The sequence below is a fragment of the Gekko japonicus genome, unplaced genomic scaffold (assembly GCF_001447785.1).
Source record: "Gekko japonicus isolate JY-2015 unplaced genomic scaffold, Gekko_japonicus_V1.1 scaffold202, whole genome shotgun sequence".
Taxonomy (NCBI): Eukaryota; Metazoa; Chordata; class Lepidosauria; order Squamata; family Gekkonidae; genus Gekko; species Gekko japonicus.
The window spans coordinates 3,951-27,532 of NW_015170893.1; the positions used below are offsets into that span (position 1 = coordinate 3,951).

Sequence of the window (23,582 nt, forward strand, 5' to 3'; positions counted from 1 at the left end):
GCCCACATGTGGAAGCAGCTTCTCTACATTCAAGAAAGATTTGAAAGACCACTGATTCATGACTAGGTCTTGAACCTGATAAGCTGTTTTCTGACCTAGATTTTTACCACCCATGAAAGGAAAGCATTCTATCTTAATACGACTGTATTCATTGAACATTTTATATTGACTGAATACATCTGGTAATGATTAAATATTTAATTTACTGCAGTAGACCCTTGCCATTTGCAATTATGATTCTCATCATAATCATTACATTGTTAAATTTTGCAGGAAATTCGGTTGTTTTGCTACTGGGAGGTAGGAAACCCCTGCCTCCCAGTATTCATAGATTTCACAATTCACAGTGATCCCAGAAATGGATCCTCTTTGAATGATGAGGATCTACTATACGTACATATATGTTTTTGAGTTCTGGATTCTTGTAAGCTACTTGCAGAACATTGAGCTGCTTCCTTGTTTTTTAAAGTCACGTGTATCTAAAATGCAATATTTGAAAAGATGTATTTAAATTCTAGAAGGACATAGATCAGGGCTATAGCCAACTCTCCTTGCTAGGTGGGCTTGCCCATTATTACTTAAAAGAAATCAGTGATAGTTACGAATTGGTAGCACAGAAAATATATAAATTGCATTGAAACTGTTTTTAAATTCAGATACTTTTACTTACTGATAATATACCCTGTTTTTAATGTACAGTAACTTTCCTAAATTGATCTTGCTTCTCTCTAAGTACTGTACCATACTTTTTAAAATAATCACTGAATGGGGATTTTTAGGATCATTTAAGAAGTCTTGGAACCAATGTTCCCTCTAAGCTATGGAGTCTTGTGAGCAAAAATTCTACTTTGTGAGCTGCTGACATTAAAGTTGTGAGCAAGCAATTTGGCTGCTGCATAAAGTAGTTTGCACTGGAGCCATCCTTCCTGAGCTGAGACAAAAATCTGTGAGCCGGAGGCTAAAAAACCGTGAGCTAGCTCACACTAACTCAGCTTAGAGGGAACACTGCTTGGAACATCTTGCCATTTACACAGAATTGCATAATTAATAGCTTTAAGCAAAGTACCACATAGAATATCTGGAGGGCATTTACCTTTATTGATGCTATGCACATAAGCCAGATGGTATCCAATTTCTGCCATTCCTTCAACTATTGATGTATGAAGGATAAGTAGATAATTACTTGAAATCAACAAGAATCTTGGATTTTTATTAATGTTATCAAGTCTGCAAGTATTTGCATCCACTAGCTTTAGAACTATGAAAGATTAGTTTTAATTGATTACAAGATCTGACTACACTGATAAAGTAATTGATATAATGAATTAAGAGTATTGAAAGTATAGGAATTTCTTTATCCTTTAATGAGTCCTGGCTTTGACACTGTTTCTGTATTTGTCTTTGTGTTGCCATTGTTTGGCAGTTAGCGCTTGTTTTACAAAATGACATCTTGTTTTGCTACTTTTGTAGGTACGCTTCATGTGGGTGATGAAATTCGGGAAATAAATGGAATCAGTGTAGCAAATCAAACGGTAGAGCAGCTACAAAAAATGCTTGTGAGTACTCAAAAGACTATTTATGTGAAAATGAAAGTTCATTCCTTTCTACTCAGTTAATACCAGACTATAGTATCATATGAGCTAGGCATCCCTAGCATCAACCAACAGTACAAAAGGCTGTGCTTCAGGTGATTTTTGTTTCTCTGGAGTCCCTCCCTAAGATTTTAAGATACATAGTGGTCACAGTACTGCCTCTCCTTCACTCCTTATTTACTTGTCTCACTGCAGTGGAATAGAATAAAGTGTTGTCCCTAGCACTGATTTGTTTTTTCATTTGGAACTGTGTGTGTCCCTACCTTTCCCTACAGCGATCTTCTGCAACACAAAAAAAATGTTGCTAGGGGCCAAGCAAAAAGCCTGGGGGACAGCAGTAAGGAGCAGGAATACAGCAGAATCTTCCTCCATCTTGAAACAGTGGAAGTTCTACTGGCAGGAGGAGAGCAATTTCATTTGATTCTTCTCACTTCAGTCCCCATCCCAGGTTGCATCGATTTTATCCATGAAGGCCCCACAGCAGTGCCTTTTCATTGGTCACAGGTGCTGTTGTGGAAAGGGGAAGATGGGGAAAGATCCACTTCTGGCTTTCACAGTTCATAGGTTACATGCACTATTTCTTTTACATTCAGGTTTATTTATAATGACATACCTTTATTCCTGCATTATAGCATCCTATAAAGTTTTCATTTTTCTATGCCCTGCAAAATGCCCTCTCTAAACATGAATGGTAATTCAAATATTTACTCTTGATTACACAAATAAAGAGCAGGGTATCAGTGGTCCTTGGTGACAATATCTATTACTTCATGAAATACGAAGAAGAAATGCAGTGCCTACCAGTATCATTTGTTCCTTTTCATAGGCATTGACCAAGCATAATCTTGTTGTATAGACTGATATAATAACATAAAGCACAGGAAGGAAGTAACATAAGCACAAGAAGGAAGCTATTTTCAAAGTGTTCTGATAAGTAGCTTTGTTCATAAATTAACCCTGTTCTTTGTATCTAGCTTCATCACTTGTCTTGAAAGGAGCAATGTGTAGTAGGAGTGTGCATTCGGCAGAACCCGGGCCAAATATATACCTGAATAAGGCCTTATCGGCATTATTCAGGCATATATTCAGCGGAATGTGATTCTCCAATGTGTATTCAGCAGCCGAATAGAGAATCCCGAATATATTTGGGATCCCCAAATATATTCAGCTCCCTTATACCCTATGGGGCCATTGTAGTCAATGGCAAATCTCTCCTAAGTTACACTCGGGCTTGGCGGTTCTTTTGGGGAGAGGCTCCAGCAGCTACACTGCAAATTTGATTCCTCTGCCTCAAATCCCCTCCCCCCCAGGCCCACAAATATAACATAGGAGAGATTTGCCATTGACTACAACAGCCTCATAGGGTATAAGGGAGGCAAATATATTCGGGAATCCCGAATATTTTCTGAATAGGGTATCCATACCGATCTTGATATTCAGGAATATTAGTGTATATCAAATATATTTGGATCAGAGAATCCTGAATCCAAATAATACTGTATATTTTTCTTTGCATACACCTAATGCGTAGTGTACATTCAGTTATGACAAGAAAATATTCAGTAGATCTTAGCTTTCACCTAAAATTTTTATGGCATTATAGATTAAAAGTTTTTAAATGTTACTTTTTTAGTATGCCACCTCATTAGCCTTACTGTATTTTGTATTTTTTTTCTATTAAAACTATTATACATATAGCTAAATCTCTATATTTAAGATGTATACAGTACCAAGAAATGGGTAAAAGTAACAATCATTCAAACAATAAAAAGTAAGTTGAAAATGTGGAGATTGGAGCAGTTTAGTGACCCAAAATGTCTTCAGTGTGCAAATTTCTGAAGGTCTTTCAGGATGATTAATTCCACATTTGGCTTTATTTCAGCAGAGTAATACAAATGTGTCTGTTTCTAAAAGCAGTTACAAGCTTATGATAGACTTTTCTTATCTATTTCTATATGAGAGTGTCAGACCTGCTGCAACTGGTGGGTTTTCTGATTTTCTTGAGATATTAGCTGGCTCTTTCTGGTTTTTCTTTATTAAAAAAAACCCAAAAAAACTGAATGCTTTACTTTTTCCAGAGAGAAATGCGAGGTAGTATCACCTTCAAGATTGTGCCAAGTTATCGCACTCAGTCTTCTTCATGTGAGGTAATAGATTTAATTAATTATTCTCTTTCCTCTCAATCTTGTAACTAACTGCCTGCTGATGGCTGAATGTTATTGCTTTCTGGGAAATTGTTTCTGCCTGTGCTGTTAGATCACGCACACCAATTTTACAACAAAGATAACGGAACAGAGTAGATTCTACCCACCTACTGTGTCGTCCTTTCATATTCATTGCATCCGCTCATTGAATACCCCTAACAGCCTGTAATGGGGGAAAGGGTCTTTCAGTGTGTCTAAAGGAAAGCAAACAATTAAGATGTTGGATGGTAAAAACATGCTTAAATATGTTCTCAGCTGCCGGTGGACAGAAGGTTATGAAGGGAAAAAACAGAACTCTAGGGATCTGATCATTTCTCAGAATTAAAATCCTGGAACTACAGTTGCAAAATATTGAGATAAAGGAAATTGGAATCTAAAAGGAGACAAAAAGTCCTTTAAAATGTGGAAAATAAAGGCAAATGTATGAGTACTGGCATGCAAGAAACAAAATCATCGTGTTATGGCTCTGATGAGTTGCACCTAATAAAACCTAATAAAACAATGGAAGATTAAGTAGTTCTGCTTGCAAATTAGGAGAAATCAGTAGACAAGCAGGATTATATTCACATGAAAAGGTGAAAGTTACATATCTAAATATAAAGGGAATAGCTACAGATGTATTTAAATTATTGAAATGTGTATGTTATTTATTTAGCCAACAAACAGCAAAATTATGAGGTGCCTGAAAAAGAATATATATAGCACAGATCTCAAAAAGGTGGAAAGATGTAGTAATATTGCCTCCAGTACCTAGTGACCAGTAAAGTCTAACTTTAAGATGGCAATAAATTGGCCAATCTGTTTGCCCAGTGTAAATAGGACTGTATCAATATAACTTTATTTAATAGAGTAACTGAGTTTATAGAATGGTATCCAGCAATGGGTTGGACCCAGCCTGCTTTTTCATTCAGTCTCCCCCAACCCTCTTCCCTGTTACAGCCCCAATAACTTTTGTATATGCAAGTCCCATGATACTAACCACAACCTTTTTTGGGTGTCCAAAGGGGGACCCTTCCTTTTCTTATTAGCAGAAAAGCTGGTTGGATCCAACCCTGTGGATCAGATTGTATTATGTGAGATTTCTGCCCATTTCCCCTCCCCATTTACACATCCCTGAAGCAGCCCCGTAGCTAGGGAATTTTTTTGGAGGGGGCCTCAGGGGGCCTGCCAGCTAATTAAATGAAAGTACCATGCAGGTGGTATGTTGGAGCACTTTAAGGGTAGCCCAAGAGGGAGGGGGCCCAGAAGAAACACTAGGGGGCCAGGCCCCATGGGCCCCATGTTAGCTACGGGCCAGCCCTGAAGGATATTCATGTTGTTCCTGAGTGTCCACCAACTCCCAGGAACAGGACTTTGGGCAGCACAGCAAGCTGAAGCAAGATGGGGGAAGCAGAAAAAGTTCTGTTCTGTGCTCACAGTACATATGATCTAACCCCATACACTGAATCATTTTTGAGTAAATTTATAACATTTCTTCCTGGTGAAAATGTTGCATTTGTGCATAAGAGGAATGTAACTGGCAGTAACATAGTTTAGATGAAATGCCATGTAAGGAGGATAGAAACGTATCATATAGAGAAGAAAGAATTCAGTTATGAGGAATACAGTGAGAGGAGTTGTGTCTTGTTTGACAAATAAGTAACTGTTCCTTGAGACAATTGTTAAATCAAAGCTGCTTTCTGTAAAATGTTAACATTTATATTCTGATCCCAGAATTTCAGGAAAGCTTCAGGTGTGCTTCAGTGGAGCATTCTAGAGTGTGAGGTTAGGCTATTAATACTTTACAGCAATTTTCGCATAAGAAAAATGAGAACATTAATATATCTTAATAAACCATTTAATTACATTTAATATTATATACACGGATTATTTAGGGCTAATGTTCATTTTGTTGTGGCTGTGGTGAGTGGAGATTCAAAGAGGGCCTCACTTGGATAATTTGACATTTATAATTTTAATAAGATTGGTTAGACAGAAGTATATTTAGAGTACAAATACACAGTAGAGAAATAAAGATCTAGGTAAAATACTGAAGAGAATGATGTGTGAGAGAGAAGTAGAAGATTATGAAATCAATACGAGAAGTAGAAGATTATGAAATCAATACGAAGTGGGTATGATACAGTGAGAGAATGTAAGTAGGAGTGTAATCCAGTAGTTTTTCTTAATTCCGTAAGATTGAAAATGAATAATTAATTTTAAACTGAAGGAAAAATATGTAAAATATCCTAATTTTACAGCAACCAGACAAACAAAATACCTTGGAAGGGAATAGAAATCTTTAAATGAGCTAAATTTATATAGATTAAAGGTAAAGGTAAAGGTTCCCCTTGCTAGTCGAATCCAACTCTAAGGTTGCGGTGCTCATCTCCTTTTCAAAGCCGAAGAGCCAGCACTGTCCGAAGACGTTTCCGTGGTCATGTGGCCGGCATGACTAAACACCAAGGCGCACAGAACGCTGTTACCTTCCCACTGAAGTGGTACCTATTTATCTACTTGCAATTTCTTGCTTTCGAACTGCTAGGTTGGCAGGAGCTGGAACTAGAAACGGGAGCTCACTCCATCATGCGGCACCCGGGTCTCGAACTGCTGACCTACCGACCTTCCACAGCCTGCAGTTCAGCGTCTTAACCACTTGAGCCACCGCAGCTCCTATTACTTCGATAGAATAGTGTTGAGCATAATTGGATTACCTCTTAATGTCTTTATGTTTTGATAAAGTATAATTTTCAGTGCCTCAGTGTAAAACTATTTAAAATATTTTTCTAAAAGGATGAAATAAACTAAAGAAGTTTCTTTCCTCTGTCACCCATGTAAAATGTTTACAGTTGCTTGCTTTAAGTTGTTTAAAGTTATAAAAAAGATTCTGTTCTTGTAATAAATTATGCTTTAATAGATTTGTTATGATTAAATTCATTTTAAGGAAGGATGTTTTTCCTACTTAGCAAACAAACTGGGACAAATACTATGTAAGTGATGTCATACTTTAAAATACTGCATGCTCAAATGTATCAATTGTTCCTATGCATGGATTCTGGTAACATATATTAATGGCAATTTAAATGGCAGTTTCATAATTTTTAAGTAGAAACTGAATGTTTTAATATTTAATAAATTCTGCAAATGACTGATCTGTATCAATAGCATAACATCCAGTACATTTGTAATAAATAGGAAGAGGTCATCTTTGCTATGGAGGATAGCCGTGCTCCTTTTCACCCCTTTAAAAGCACGACTCCTGTGCAAGAGTTACACAGCTCAACAACAAATAGGAGCCTTTTTTCCCAGTGGGAAGGGGATGCTACGTTGCCATCACTAAATGCATTGTGAGCTATATTCAGTAGGTGCATGTGACACTGCACCTCAACTGCTGTCCTCACAATAGTCAAAGTAGCAATGCCCATGTTATCCAGGGGGGAAGTAGTATATTTTCCAGATACAGAATAGTGCTGCTGAATGCCTAAAAAATGCAACATCCTGTCAAACTAATTGTGCACAAACAAAGCAGGAAACAAATGCACATTTGTAGTGGTAAAACAAACCCCAAAATTGATCACCCAGAAAGCCTGTAAGGAGGAACTTAGAGCAAAATTCTCTTTGAGATGTGTTTCATGTGCACAGAACTTTTTGGTACCTTTAGTTGTAGGGCATTTTTGAAGCAGAGATAAGAGCAGATAAAATTAATTTTAGTATTCCTTACTGGAATAAAAAAGCTGCAGTGATATAATGTGCATGGGGTTGATTTGTAACTACTACTAATAGAGGTCAAGATCTAAAAAACAGTCCTCATCATGATATGCTTTTTGAAAGCTAGCATGCGTACAACATTGTAGAAATGATTAAATACATTTGAATAGACACCAAAGAGAGAAAGCAGTGTCCTGTCTGTAGAGCCTTCAAGACATATGATCACAATTTTTCTATTGAGAGTTCTTCTGCATTAATATTTTATCTTAATTGAGTTCCAATTTCATTTTTCCCCTCATATTGTTTACTTCCATAATAACTAGGAGTGTGCAAAAAAAGAAAATGCCGGTATTTTTCGGCTTCGGGTAAATCAGACCTGAAAAATATTGGTAAATGCTGAATTTCCCCAGTAAAATACCAGTAAATTATTTGGATTGGGGCTATATTCAGTATTCCTGAAAACTTTGGGGACCAATTTACACCACCAAAGGGAAAGGAGGCAGGCAGCTGGGAGTGAAATTGACTAGAGAAAGCCTGGTTCTATGCCCTTCTCCAGCTCACAGATTGTAGCTGGAGAAGGGCAGGCAGGGAACCTAGGCCTGTTTAAAATGCCTTTCTTTCCGTCCCTGAGATCAGGGAGGGAAAGAAAGGCATTTAAACATGCCCCCCCCCTTCCCCAAGCTTCTCCATAAAAGCTGAGAGGCTCAGGAAAGGAAGGGGGCATGTTTGCATGCCTGCCCTCTGTTTTCCTAACCTGCCCGCCACAGCGGGCAGGCTGGAGAGACCAAGGGCAGGCATGTTTACAATGCCCCCGATTTCAGGGAGGGAAAGAAAGGCATTTAAACCCAACAGCTGACTGGTGGCTCAGGCAGCTGTTAGGTTTTTCGGTATAGCAAAATGAACCCTTAAAAAAAAGCCAGATAATTATGGCTTTTTTGGGTTCAGCTATACCGGTAGCCAAATACTGATATCTGATCTGTATTCAACTTATGTGATACCTGAAAAATACCTGAATGCACACCCCTAATAATAACTCAAGGGCAAAATCAACTGTTAATTTCAATATAAGTAAAAGCTAAGGACTGTGGGTTTGACATTGTTGGGAAGGTTTAACCTTTTCCATATGTCTACCAATCACTGCACATTTTAAAGAAAAAAACTGAAGTGTCTAAACAGCAGACCACCAGTAAGTTTCAGAAACCCAAAATATATGCATTATTTTATCATACTATCAGTATCAACATAGGATATAAAGATCTTTGACATGCCCGAAGGAAATGGATTACTTGGAGTATCAGGTTCCCATGTCATAGAAATAGCATTTAAAAGTCCCTGAAGGTCAAACAACATGAGATCGACTGTTGGTACTTTCACTGTTTTTTAAATAATCAAAAGCAGCCAGGGCAGAGGGGAGAGAAGAAATTCAGATCAGGACTGCAGCATTGTGGGAGTAGGAACAGAAGCCTTTCTTCTGTGCTATTTTGCAATGAAAATTGGGCTCTCTCCCTGAAGATGATATTAGCTTGGGGGAGGGAGGTATACAGGTACCACAGAGGTATCTGGTTCTCCCCCCCCCCATAGGACAAAGAAGGGGGGGGATCTTTCTCAGAAAAACAGCAGAGGAGCAAAAGATGAAACATTCTCTCCCCCATCACTACAGCCCCAAACCAAACATGACACACCCAAAAAATTCCCTGAGAAATACAGTCACAGCTCTGTATCTCCTTTGGTTTAGCAACTTCCTATATGGAAAGTTATTCATGTAGCAATAACACAACAAAGACTTTGATATGTGGAGCAATTTGTTCCGCATGCCAGCCCAACCATAATTGTTGTATCTTTGTTTAAATTCTATCTCAAATAGAGCTGCTCTGGTATCATGTTAGAACGAAACAAAATGAATGATACATACAAAGAATGATGTGAGCAGTTAAAAAAATATTCAGTCTTATATCCAAAATATTATATTGGCACCAAGAGACTTCAGGCATATGAAGTAAAGTCTTCTCCCTCGGGAAGGTATTTAGTAGTATTCTGCCAATGTCATATCCTTTTTGTTGGTAACTGTCTCCAATTGTTGAAGTTGCATTGATTTTGAGTATATCTTCTTTTCTGTATATCTTAATACTTGATCTTTGATTTTATTGGGGTTTACATTGGGATTATGTGATCTTTGAAATAGGTTAGAATTGACATTTTTCTCATCTGTAAACAATGTATATGACATGCAGATGCTGGCTGATAAACATCATATTGACCAATGCAGTTCACAGTCTTGGAATTCTATCAGCACCAAAAAGGAGGACATACCTGTCATATTTCATATTTGCAAGATAGTTTCTTGAGATGAGGCTTTTGAGAACAGGAGATTCCATTTTGGGGGAGTAAAGTAGCAACAGTGATTCTCTGAATGAGATACTATGTACAAGAACAAAATATTAAGCAAACTACCACAGTAACTCTCTTCCATGTGAAAACTTTGAAATAATGGAAATGCTATTGATAAATAAATAAATAAATATATGCATGATCCCCAAAAAAGTGGTTCAGGGCAGTCCCCCTTTCTCCCGGCCACAGCGAACCACCGCCTGGAGATAGGGGGTGGGGACAATCTTGGAAGGGACTTCCCTTCCACCTTTCTCCCTGATATGGTTCACCAGGGCCAGGAGAAAGGGGGAGATGCCCAAAAAAGTTTAAATAGCTTCCAGATATTTAACCATTCAGTTTTGCTTCCCCCCACTTCAAAGGGGGAGAGTTAAACTGAAAGGTTTAATGGCTGGAAGCCATTTAAACCTAACAGCTCCATGGGTCTGCTCCCTTCAAAGTGGGGGAGTTTAATGACTTGCAGCCATTTAAACCTAATAGCTGACCTGTGGACCCCATGCCGCTCAGCTGTTAGGTTTAAATGGTTGGCCCTGAACAGCTGAACCAGCCACAAGTCCCGTAAACGTTTGGGGAAGGCACCTTCCCTGAACATTGGTTCACGAACTCCAAACCAGCTCAAGTTCAGGCCGAATTTCGGTTTGTGCCCATCCGTAATTTAGAGTTTAACACAGGCCAGATGCTTTCATCTTCCACTGGTTTCCACAGATTTGAAGTTTTATATGTTCAAGACTTAGAGGGATGCATGTTAATCTTGCCTTTTAAATTACAGCATTCAAGGCTTTGCTTTGGTTTTGATTAGACAGCTTAGAATATACAGGTACAAAAGCATAAAATAAAGAATAAAGAAAACAAAAAAATTCTGCAACAGGCTAGAAGAGAATGCAGAGGTATTTTTTTAAAAAAGATACTAGGAAATCATTTAAAATCTGTTTTATAGAGAACAGTTTTAACATTTTCAAAATGCAACAATGGCAATGACTGGCTATTGTTTTAATAAAAAATGTGGAAAGAAGAAATGGAGTTCATTACCACTGTTCATTATATAACATGGTAGTAAATGTAGCTTCCATTCTGCAAGCATAAATATATTCCTAACTGCAAGTGCAGATCCTCTCTATGCCGATATGAAAATGGTTCAGTTGCTTGCTTGATGACATCTGGACCACTCTTATAAGGGATAGTTCACATTTTACATTTTGTTATATGTAAAATGGCCCTATCTTCTCTAATAAGGCTTGTTCCCTGTGTGTGTACACTTCAGCTTTTTGGCTGTTGGGGAACTGCCCCAACAACTGATACCAGTGAATGAAGTCTGTGTGTAAGAGTAAAGTGTATGTGTGTATCTCCAATATGAAATGATTTCTTTGCAAATAAAATCACTATTAAAATTATGTATACAATAGAGTACAGTAATGTACAGGAAATGTACCAGTAGTGGTAGATATATTTATCCCCCATGTGTTGTTTATTTCCTTCCAGGTAAAAGGTGTTTTGGGGATCAAACCAACACAAATGTTTAGAAGTCTCAATGTAGATTACAAATAGAGCTATTGAGCTTTCACTGTTGCTCCAAGGCCAGTTGAATCTTTAGACTAAATTCAGTCCTAGCAGGATATGCTTAGAATGATCATGATCCAAGACCAGACTAGGTATGTGTCTGGTCAGTGCCTTGATATTCACCTTATGTTCCATTGTGGAAGAAAGACGGGGGATATAAACGTATTATATTAGTATCGTAATATCACAAATAGAGAATTGTTCAACTGTTGAACAATTTAGGCTTGACTTAATCTCACATTTTTGTATGTAGACTAACTTTTTACATGTGTTAGGAATTAATTTCCATGCTTTCTAAAATCAAGGCTATTTACCTTACTCTACTGGGAGAGTGTGACTGCCCTCTATTTAGTCATCTCTATTTCTTTTTAGAGTATGGATTGATATGGTGGCAGAAGACAAATGTTTTTGTCTTGATCATCACACAATATATGAAACTTCCTGTTCTAACCTAATGTAGTCATATTGCATACCATGCCCACTTTTGTTCTCTAGCATTCCTTTGGTGTTGTAAAGCTTGTAAGCATGAAAACTAACGAAACTGTTCTTGCATTGCAGTGTGCATTTAATTCATGGTTTCTTTTTTCAAAATTCTACATTATTAATTCTGTACCTAAGCCATAGTGTTATAGTGAGTACACTTCAAAGTGTAGGTGCATTCTGCTTACTCTAGCCACCCTTTCACAAATTTTGTTTCATATTATTCACTGGGCGACCTTGGGAGGACCAGTCGCACTCTTTCAGCCTAAGGTACCTCACAGGATTGTTGTGAGGATAAAATGGAGAGGAAAATGATGTATGCTGCTTTGGGTTCCCATTGAAGAGAAAGGCAGGGTATAAATGAATTAAATAAATATTGCTTCCATCCCTTAAGAACCAAGCAAATTTCAGCTGGTACAAATCTTCTCCTTTCATTTCTCCAGAATACTGTTCAGATCAAGTCAAATTACTGTAGACTATAGTAAAGAAACATAAAGGTGAAAAGTGAAGTGAAGAGGTAGGATCCAGGATCATCACATTTTAATTCTGAACAAGAGGGATCATGCTCTAAGCTCTCCCTTTATAATGTTTAACTTTCTTTCTTAAAACTACTGTGTAAAAGGATTAAGTACACATTTAGTAAACCTTATGTTCCCCTTCCCGCACTCTTTCTTTATTCAATATTCACCTTCCCAATAAAGCAGTTTTCTAAAAAAAGAAAGAAAGAAAGAAAACAGTCAGGGTTCTGCTGTATGCATTTGCATGCAGTGTGTAGTTAACCACTAAGAGATTCTACAAGTTCTCTAGCCAATTCTTTGTCTTAATATTTGATCTGTCTTGCTATTCTTCAGTGCTGCGTATCTGAGGATAGCTCTGGACTAGAGGTGTGAAGAAAAAAAATTCAGCCCGATTCAGATTTGGCCGAATCGGGCAGAATCAATTTCAACTGGCAGAAAGACTCCTGCATGTCAATTTCAGCAGAACCAGCCTATTGGGGAGTCTTTCGCCAGCCAAATGTCAATTTCGGCCCTATTATATCCTATGGGTCATTGAAGTCAACAGTGTAGCTGTTGGAGCCTCTCCCCAAGTTACCCACCAAGTTTCAAGAACATTGGACCAGGGGGTCCAATTCTACAGGCCCCCAAACAGGTTGCCCCCATTTTTCCACCATAGAGAACAATGGAGGGGATGGGGGTAACCTGTTTGGGGGCCCGTAGAATTGGACCCCCTGGTCCAATGTTCTTGAAACCTGGTGGGTATCTTGGGGAGAGGCTCCAGCAGCTATCCTGCGTGTTTGGAGCCTCTCCCTCAAACCCCCTTTCCTCCAGCCCCCAGAATATACCCTATGTTTTCACCATTGACTTCAATGGCCCATAGGATATAATGGGGCTGAATTGCCTCCGAAATCTGAATCGGCCCACAGCAGCCCGAATGGGCCATTTTCGGGGGTGGATTTGGTTCAGACTAACTGAATGCACATCCCTACTCTGGACAGGGTTGAGAGTTGTCAAACCTGGGGAGAAATCATACAATAGCCAACCATAAAAGGCTATTTGAATTATGTCAGAGGCCTTCCTTAAAAAGAAATTCCTACAATGCTTCCTAAAGGTCAGCCGTACTCAAACTTAGGCAGCTTTCCCTCAGCAGAGTTTCAGGTGGGTAGCCATGCTGATCTGCAGTAGAAGAACTAGATTCAACTCCAGTGGCACCTTAAAGGCCACCAAGATTTCCATGGTATAAGCTTTCAAGGGTAAAATCTCCCTTTGTCAGTACCCTGGAAATCTTGTTTATCTTCAAGGCCCTGTTGGACTCAGTTCTAGTTTTTCCCTAAGCAAAGGATACCATAACATTTGGGCTACAATATAAAGGCTCTGCATCATTTTCTCCTTGGCCCTCTTTGATTAACAGAAGGGTACTCTCAGTAGGACCCACTCCTTCTGATCGCATTAGGGTGGCTGCTCACCAAAATATTCAGCCATCCCATTTTGTACATATGTATGTATTGGTAAGTGAAAATATACACTAGTATAGGCATATAATTATCCATTTACTTTGCTAAATTATATCTGAGAAATTTAGTCCACTGTGTGTTTTCATAGCATAAGTGACCATTGGCCTTTATCACAAATGCATATAGTCACAACTGTTTAATACGAATTAAAGCAACATTTTTCTAAATCATGTACTAACCTGATTTTGAGTATTACCATAGTGACAAATCCAAATGCTGTATCTTTGTCTTCCATGTTTTTCTGTAAATTATTTATTGCAGAAGTATCCACATAGTTGAGGCTTTCATTTGGGGCTTAGTCATGTCTTACATACCCCATTTCCAGAGTCCTACATCCTGTAGACCTAACTCATATTCCTACTTTAATGTTGACACCTGTACCAATTTCAGACTCTGAAAAGGCCATGATATTACTGTGGTTGAAAATCATTGCCATGCTAGACAAACCAGAAAAAAAGCATCATTTCCTCAAGATCACTCAGGGCACCTAATGTAAAAATATCAGATCATGTTTTGCACAAATTCAAGAGACGAAGAGAATTAAGTGAATCAGTTTCAGCATTTTGGTACTCTTATAATAGTATTCATCAGAATAAAACCTTTCCAGATACTAAGAAAATGAGAGATCAGATCAAGGCTTATATTTTAGGAAACTTGTACAGTTTAAAATATAAACTCTTCCAGAGACGAAAAGGCTAAAAAAATTATTCCAAGCCTGTGGATTTAACTGTTGATTTAAGTATATCTGTGTTCTATAGTAGTGTTGTGTGATAATGAACCTTGTGTCTTATTTCAGAGAGATTCCCCCTCTACATCCAGACAGTCCCCAGCTAATGGTCATAGCAGCATTAACAATTCTGTTTCGGTAAGACCTCCAGTTCTAGACAGAGAGTGTTCAAATCTTGTTGGTGCTCATCTACCATTCCTGTTATGATGACATGCTCAGTGGAAAATTGTGTTCTGCTGATAAAAATTCTTAGATATGTAATTCCCCATTTTCTCTCATTCAGGGGTTTATTCAGCAGCCTAATCTTCTCATTAAAATCTGTTTAATGAGTTACATTCAGCTGTAATGTAAAAATTCACTCATCCCTGAAATATGCTTATCATTCTCCTCATCCTGACTTTTTCAAAACTAAGCCAAAAAAAGGACTAACTTATATTCTGAAGTTTTTGAAATAGCATTTTTAAGCAAAATATTTGTATTAGCAGGTATTTGGGGGGGTTTCCAGACCTGGACATTTTTGTTTTTTTTAAAGCATTCTAGATTGCAGTATTGGTTTCCGCTATCTGAGTTAAGGAATTGGTGTGTCCTCTGCTGTTGTGGTATGTGCACATATTTTGTGAAATATGAGCCTTGCCTGGATATGAAAAGCAAAAGGAACTGGCTTTAAACTGCATTTATAAGCCAAGCTATTAACATCACATCTTTAACACAAAGTACTTCCTTTTTAGCCATATATTCAGGCAAAAAGGTACTATTAACTGTAATAGTTGATGCTGCTGATATTTATCACTTTTCTTTGTCTGAATGCATATGGTAAAACGTTAGAAAGCACCTGTAGAGACTACATCTTACTGCAGTGTCTCTTGTACTGTCAGCCTAAATATTTTATTAAGAAATTGTATTTTCTGTGAATTTTTCGTTAATCTCAATATCAGTGAATCTTCATGCTGTTTAAAGTATTGCAGTTGTGATTAGCTAAAGGGATAAGTTGGTTTACAGGTAATCTAAAATGTACATGGATTAAAACTGTAGTGACAAAATGTATTACTATAACTATCTCATATTTTTAAGAATATATAATAATTAGAATTTTAAGAATGAAAAAGGTAGTCTACTAGAGCTTCCTTCACTTACAGGTGCTTTTGTGTTGAAGATGTTGAATTCTCTATTAAAATCACATTTTCTGTCTGCTTAAACTTTACCTGCTTTCTTCAGCTTGCTGCTAAACAGCCTGGGTTTGACATATTTTCTATGAAATTATCATTTTTAAATAAGTTGTTAATACTTGCAAATTGGCTTTTTGTAGTAACAATACAACTTTTGTAATGTATATTTAAAGTAAAATGAAATTTCTTTTCCTGGGTCAACTTTATTCTGCAGGACTTGCCATCGACAACACAACCAAAAGGACGACAGGTGAATAGCTGTTCCCCATGGAAGCTTTTTAACTTAGCTGCTTAGTAGCAAACCCTCCTTACCATCTCAAAATTGATATTCCATTGTGTGCTGTCCTTAATTCTACAAACCTCTTCCATTTTATGTTTTGCTGACATGGCTGATTCATAGTAGTGCCATTTTTCTGTGCCATGAATTATATAATTTTTTGTTACTAACAGTGGTTATAGTCAGAATTGTATGCTTTGTCCGCATCAGCATTCTATGGCATATTTCATTTCATTTCATTTAGTGGCTCTCTGTTGCTGTCCTGGAACTAATTTTCATGCGTTTTTCCATACAAATACCCAGAATGCATACACAATGGAGCTTTTTCTTTAATGGATGCAGATTTGACATTTCATACCCTCCCTAATAATTTGCTTCATTAATCTGATTCTTGAAGCGGGATAGTAAAATAGGTTTAGTCAGGGTCAAATGGCATGAGACAGATTCTTGTATCTTCTCTCCAACTTTTTAAAATTAGCCCTCTCTTTTGCCATTTTTCCACTCAAAATTGTCGTCCCCCTAATCTGCATTTTCCATTGCAGTGGATACAGAAAATATAGAGGCTGATATTGTTTTCCTTGCTGTGGAAAAGCACATACGGTGTTGATTTGAGAGGGGAACGTTAAACAGCCCCTCCCACTCATTGTGTCTGCGTTCAAGATTGCAGCCTCCCAAGACTGCTTTTGTTTTTCTGATTTGTTTTAAGAAAAAATATATCAGGGAAGAAAAGTTACCGAACTGTTGTGTGTACTTTCAGGTGGTGTAGTAGTACAAGTTAACTATTTAAAAATGAGGGCTGAAATCCAAATGGTACATGTGATTCTGTTTACACACCTCTCTGATTCTTCTTACATACCTCTCTCCTTGTGATAGGTCCTCAGGATTTCCTGGACCATCACCTCCCCAAAATATTGCAGGAGTAGCACTGCATGTGAGGTACCACTAGAAAAAAAATCAGTTGCTGCCCCTTCCTTTTATGCAAAGGTTTGAATCCTACAAAACATGAATAATGAAAGTGGACCTCCCTGGCTTCACCTTGCCATAGCCAACCTTCTGTAACCTGCAAAAATGCATTACCAGGTTTAGGGCACCTCTCTGGACAGATATCCAAATGGCATGAGATGTCGCAGTGAGGAAGGGGGATCAAGTGAGATCCTATCTCCTCACCCAGCTTTTGCCAGTGCCAGAGGCTCTGCTGTTGGAATGGTGGTGGTGGAAAGTACCATCAATTCAGAGTCAACTTATGGTGACCCCATAGGATTTTCAAGGCAAGAGACATTCAGAGGTGGTTCACTATTCCCTGCCTATGTGTACCAACCCATCCAAATACTAACCAGTGCTAACCCTGCTTAGTTTTCAAGATCTGACAAGATGAGGCTAGCCTGGATCATCCAGGTCAGAGTGGAATGGGAACAAGGGCAATTTCACCCAATTATACTTCTTCATTACAGTTCCTCCCCAGTGGTACATGGCTTTTTGCCAAACCCTATCAGTGTCTTTTCAGGGGTCATGGAAGCTGCTGTGGAAAAGAAAAGGTTCATAGGATTCAGCTGTTTTGTGTACATCTTTCTAGATCCCATCTGTGTATAAAAAGTATCAATATATCTAATTCTTAACATGATCTCGTCTGTGGATACTTAAATAAAGAGATTGGGGCCGCAGACAGACAAGACATCTATCTACAAACGTATGAAAAGCCCCAGATTTGCAGGAAAAAATCTAAAATCTTTTTTTTTAATCGGGATAACCCCCCCAAATAATAGAAGTAGTGCCTGTTGCTTTAAGAAAAAACTGTTGCTAGGCAACCACAAAAAGTATTACCACCATTCAAGCTTTGGTTTCGGTCAGTAAAAGATGGGGGTGAAGGGCATATAAAAAGTAGATTGATTGGTGGATGGGAAGGCAACAAGGAAGCAGGGAAAGGAGAGGAAATGGAAGCTGCCAGGTGGAAGAAAAGAGGAAATTGTGTGGGGAGGGGGATACAGGAAATCTGAGGTGCCCCCCACAGGTCCTTGAAAGTTCCACACTAGGCAACTGGGCCCGACCCAGTAGCCAGCACTATGCAACTGGGGCTAGCCCTGCAGCTGGCACTGTGCAACTTGGCTATAGTTTTCCGAGGCAGAAGCTGCCAGGATGAGGGAAAGCTGAAGGTACATTGGCTGGTGGGTGGTAGAGAGTGAAGGAAGCAGGAATAGGGAAGATGCTCTGAGGAAGGGAAAGAGAGAATAGTGGAAGGGAAAATGACATACTTACTGTAAGTCCTTGTGGGGTCCTCCAATTGTCACTATATGTATCTGTAGATACTTAAATCCAGAGATTGGAGCTGTGAACAGGTAAGACAGATCTTTCTACAAACCTGAAAAATGTCCCAGGCTTCAGAAAAATCCAAAATCTAAAAAAATAGTTTGCAGGGTAAAACCCCACAAAATAATAGAACCAGCACCTGTACCTTTAAGAAATGAATGCCCTCATTGGTCATTGCTAGATAATCACAACAGTATTTCCAGCATTCAAGTCTTGGGTTTCTGTTAATAAAAGAAAGAAGGGGAAGGGCCCTTTCTAGGGCTGTTTGGTCTTTGAGAGAGGAGCCATCACTGGTGGCAACTACTGAGCAACTTGCTACCATCTGTCTTGCATGACTTCCCAGAGCTCAGCTGTTTGGTCAACAGCAGCCACACCACAAAAGCCAGTTTGCTGCAGTAGTTAAGCATTTCAGTGAGATCCAGATATGAATCCTCTGTCTGCCATGGAAGCTCTCTGGGTGACTTTGGGCCAGTTACACACTCTCAGCCTTGTGAAGAAAGGTGGGGTATAATTGAAGTAAATAAGTAATAAATGTAGCTGAAAATGGGGGTCAGATTTGTTTTGTTGTTTTGTGGGTGGGAAGGGGAAAAGGAAACAGGAAAAGGGAAAGGCTCTGTGTGCTTTCAGGGAAGGAACAGAGGAAATAGTGGTGGAGGGGAAATAAGATCCCCCTCCCACAAGTCCTTATAGGTCCCCTGCTTGTATTCTTGTATATTTTAACACAAAGTTGTGATAATAAAGGGGTTGTTGGGCAGTTGCCAAGAAGAGAAGCATTTGAGATTTCTTTATGAATCGATCACAGGAAGGAATGTTTTTACTCTTGCCAAAAAGAATCAAGTTGGTTCACTAAAATGGTAGCCAACAGTCTAAAGAAGTTACTCAGAGCCAGCCTGTTCTTTCATTTTTTGTCAAGTTTACATGAAAAACCATCTGCTTTGCTACTTCCATTTTGTTTTGTTTTAGAAAACACATTAGACATTTAGATCAAAGTGCACCAAAGCGATTCTTCAAGTAAATATCTTACCAAAGATAATTTTATAAGCAGATTATAGTGACCTTAGTGTTAGCAAAGTACATTGAGAATCAGTTGAAACTTCAGGGAGTCTCAACTTAGTCTTAAACTGACTTCAGTCACACATCAAGAAATGTAGCATGTATGGTGATGCCTATTTAGTGGTGCTTATACTAACATCAGCCAGAATACTTTTGGCTAAACATTGGAAATCCAAAACAACTCCTACTAGGGAAGAAATAAGTCTAAAATTGTTAAACCTAGCAGAAATGGACAAATTGAGCTTGTTAATTCAGGGAAAAGGAGAGGGTTGTTTTTTGAAAAGATGGTCGAGACTATATAAGTGGATAGACAATACTGTTAAAATTCAGACTCAAATGTAAATAATCAAGTACAGATAATGTGTGTGTATGTGTATACATATATAGATATAGATATATTTATATGGAAAACTCATAAATAAATGGGGGGGGAATGTAGCATGTATCGAACCATATTTACACGAAAGAAAGACAACCCCTCTCCCACAAATCTTATACCAAAAAAAAGTATTGATGTCGCTGCAATTTTTTAAAATTTTATAATGTTTATTGAAAAACAAAATCCATACAGACAGTTAAACCTATTAAGCATTATAGTGCCATGAGTTCAGATACAGTTACAATAGTGTATGCAACTAAAACAGTGATAGTGAGTACAACTAGAACAACCAGAAGTCCTTATCAGAATCATCACCTTATATCATTAATTTATGGCATCACCAAATTGAAAAGAAGAAGAGAGAAGAAGAGATTACTCAGACCTAAGAATATATCCTCAGATATCTATCCATTCTGTATAGCTGGGATGATGTTACTGCAATTTATATGTGAATTTAATATGATCCTCTCTTCTTTTTTAATTGTATATGTGGGGGTGGGACTTGTCTTTCATTTGAATATATACAGTAGCTGTAAATCTTCATTTATGTATATTCAGCATAAAATAAAGAAAATGTTAATCTCCATTTTTGGAACTCAGTGCTGTACAGTTTGGAATTTAAGCATCTGTGTAGTGATCATAAAATGCAGATATACTTGATATTATCTGTTTCTGTCACCTACAGCAGTAGTAGGTTTTTCACCATCAGTTGGCGCCTGTGTCTGACCAGCCAGCTGCACTTTACAGTGTGGTAGATTGCATCCTGCCTCTCAACTAAGGGTGACACTTTCCATCTAAACGTTAATGGGACGTGCCATGCTGTAATGGAATGTGTTGCTCTTAAGGAAAGTGGTGAGATACAACCCAGTGTGTGCCCTAATTCTTACAGATCATTCTTTTTTAATGCATCATCTGCTTTTGAGCCTGAATTCTCTTTAGGGTAATTTCAAATAGCATATTTCAGTGTTCTCAAACTAGGTCTTCAGTCAAGAATATGATAGGGTAACTTGTAAGCTTTTCAACTGGTACAGTTAACTTTCAATACAATGTTTAATCTCATTTGGGCATCTTCTAGATCTAAAAGTAATTTAATGATGACAGCTTGTCTTTTCAGGCCAAAAGTGGATATTCCACTAGATTTGAAACAAAGAAAGGAGTGTACATATTACTGCATGATGTATTCCTTAGAATAAATTGTAATGAAAATGTGCAGTTAACAGGGTCGCCAGTGATTAGGATTTGGATCCTGTCTCATTTGTCATGTAGGCTGTTTCACTCGCAGAGAAGAGGAGGGCTATTTTCATTAATTTCCCCCTCTCAGTGCAGCCCCCTACTTAAAATGCATGATGGTTCCTGGGGATCAACTCGTTAATGGAGGTACAATTGTATGGATATATAGAGACTTTGAAGGGAGGGTAAGAGTTCCTAGCCTAGATAGATGGTAGATGGATGAAATTGCAAAAATGGCTTTGAAATAGCAATGTTGGCTCTCATTAAAGCAAAGTTACCTGCATCAGCAATTCAGAATAAGAAGAGGTTAGTTTAGTTACTATATGATGAATGCCTAACCCTAACCCTAATCCACATATATTTAAAGATGAGAAGCAATCCTGATAATGCACATTTGTTTATCATAAGGTAATATCTCTCACTGTTTATTTTGTCATATTTAAGCTTCTGTATTATACAGTTTTTGCTAGTGAATATAAATGTAAAAGTCATGTATATTAGAATAATATGCAGACTTCTATTCCATATTTTTAGTTACCAGGAATAATATTCATGTAAAAAAGAGTAATTCCCAAAAAACTGAAATAACATTTCAGATAGAATGTTAATATTAGGGATTTAAAGGTATCATCACAATCACAATAAGCATGATTCTTTCCAGCTTTTTGTTTATTTTCAGCCATCATTTTTGCTTCCAAAACCTAAACTTGGACATAATCACTGTGTTGCAGCTAGACAGCAAATCAACTTTTAATCCACCATTTCTAATTATATTAACATTGCAGTGTGTCAAACTCCTGTTTTCTAGATATACGTAAGAGCACAATTTGAATATGACCCAGCAAAGGATGACCTCATTCCCTGCAAAGAAGCTGGAATCAGATTTAGAGTTGGTGATATTATCCAGATTATTAGCAAAGATGATCATAATTGGTGGCAGGGTAAACTAGAGAATTCAAAAAATGGAACTGCTGGCCTCATTCCTTCTCCTGAGCTTCAGGAATGGTAAGTTGTTCGTTCAGTAAAAATAATATAACTGTAATTGCAATATACAATGGATGTGTTAAAACTTACTTGGTATTTTAAACATTTTGCAAAAGCAGTGTTGAATTAGATTTCCTTGTCAGCAACTGGATTGGCAGTGCCAGTTTGACTTTGAATCCTGTGGTGATCACCATCTGATGTAAGAACTGTATGCACACGTACTCCTGGACTGTTGAGGCAGGCAGGACTAACTGTGATAGGGTTTCTGAAAAACCCAGGCAGGCAACTCCTATATGGTAGAGAAATATTCCCCCATTATCCTCCACTGTCAGCATTCCTCCAGGAAAGAAACTAATCACCAGTGTTCCCTCTAAGCTGAGTTAGTGTGAGCTCGCTCATGGTTTTTAGCCTCCAGCTCACACATTTTTGCCTTAGCTCTGGAAGGAGGGCTCCAAAGCAAACTAATTTATGCAGTAACCAAATCGCTTGCTCATAACTTTAATGCCCGTAGCTCACAAAGTAGACTTTTTGCTCACAAGACTCCACAGCTTAGAGGGAACATTGCTAATCACTACTAAAATTATTATAGTCTGTCCAAAAGAAATGAATGATTAACCATATTAAAAGCCACTGAAAAATCCAGGAATATATACAATGTGTTGTCTACATTGGTCCCCTTTAGGCATACTGACTACTAGAACTACTAAAGCCATCCCAAATATGAGCTGAAAGCCAGAATAATGAGAGGGAATTTGAGAGTCTTTCTCACTACCTTCCAAATAAAGAAGGAGCAGACACTGAATGGTATAATCTGTTGGTAACTTGAAAAACCACTGTCACCTCCTGAAGAAGTAGTATCATCCCCATGCTCCAAAATGGATAAATAATGCTCTCCAACAGCCTGTATGAGACCCCATCCACTTCCCTCCCTCAGAGGCAAGATTTTCCCTCCAGTTTTACTTGAGTGTCCCTTCATTGACTGAGCAGCCCTGGTAATGTGTAGTCTTCTCTTTAAAGAAGCTTTAGCAGTCGCACCCAATGTCAGTACTATGTAATGGCTATTTTCTCAGCCCATGACCTGAGGGAAGGGTTAGCATCTCCCTTTAATTTAAATGACAGAAAATGGCACTTGAGATGCTTTTTAAATTCAAAAATAACAGAAGGTTTTATTTAACATCAAGGGGAAAGGTTAGGTGAAGTCAGGGGTTGAAAATACTGAGGTAAAATAGTATAAGCACAAACTCTTATTCTTATAGAACAGGCTAGTGAAAGTTTCGTGAATTAATCACGGTTACTGTAGTTCTTTATTTTGAGAGGCTTTGGTTGCTGGTTTTTCCCAAACCAGTTCACTTTATTTGTATAATAGCATACTCTTTAGGTACCCAGAAGGCTGGTCCTGTATTCCCAGTACCCAAACCCCTTCTCTTGGAACACCAGAAATCTTCTTGAGTTGTTAACTGACTTTTAAGTCTCCACAAGCAATTTCTAATCACACTAGACCAGGGAATTTCTACTCCTTAGAGATAACTTTCCCTGTTTAACTAGG

General features: G+C 38.1%; 1 protein-coding gene across 1 annotated transcript in view; it reads left to right on the top strand.

Annotated features, from left to right (window-relative positions):
• LOC107116536 (peripheral plasma membrane protein CASK-like) overlaps nucleotides 1-23,582 on the top strand; it is a gene marked incomplete at its 5' end in the record, with an annotated part of 55,268 nt that overhangs the window by 1,152 nt on the left and 30,534 nt on the right. Inside the window, 6 exons of the mRNA XM_015418464.1 lie at nucleotides 1,471-1,556; nucleotides 3,671-3,739; nucleotides 6,742-6,765; nucleotides 14,713-14,781; nucleotides 16,024-16,059; nucleotides 21,861-22,057. Of these exons, the coding sequence (XP_015273950.1) occupies nucleotides 1,471-1,556; nucleotides 3,671-3,739; nucleotides 6,742-6,765; nucleotides 14,713-14,781; nucleotides 16,024-16,059; nucleotides 21,861-22,057 (481 nt within the window). The remainder of the gene's footprint in view (nucleotides 1-1,470; nucleotides 1,557-3,670; nucleotides 3,740-6,741; nucleotides 6,766-14,712; nucleotides 14,782-16,023; nucleotides 16,060-21,860; nucleotides 22,058-23,582) is intronic.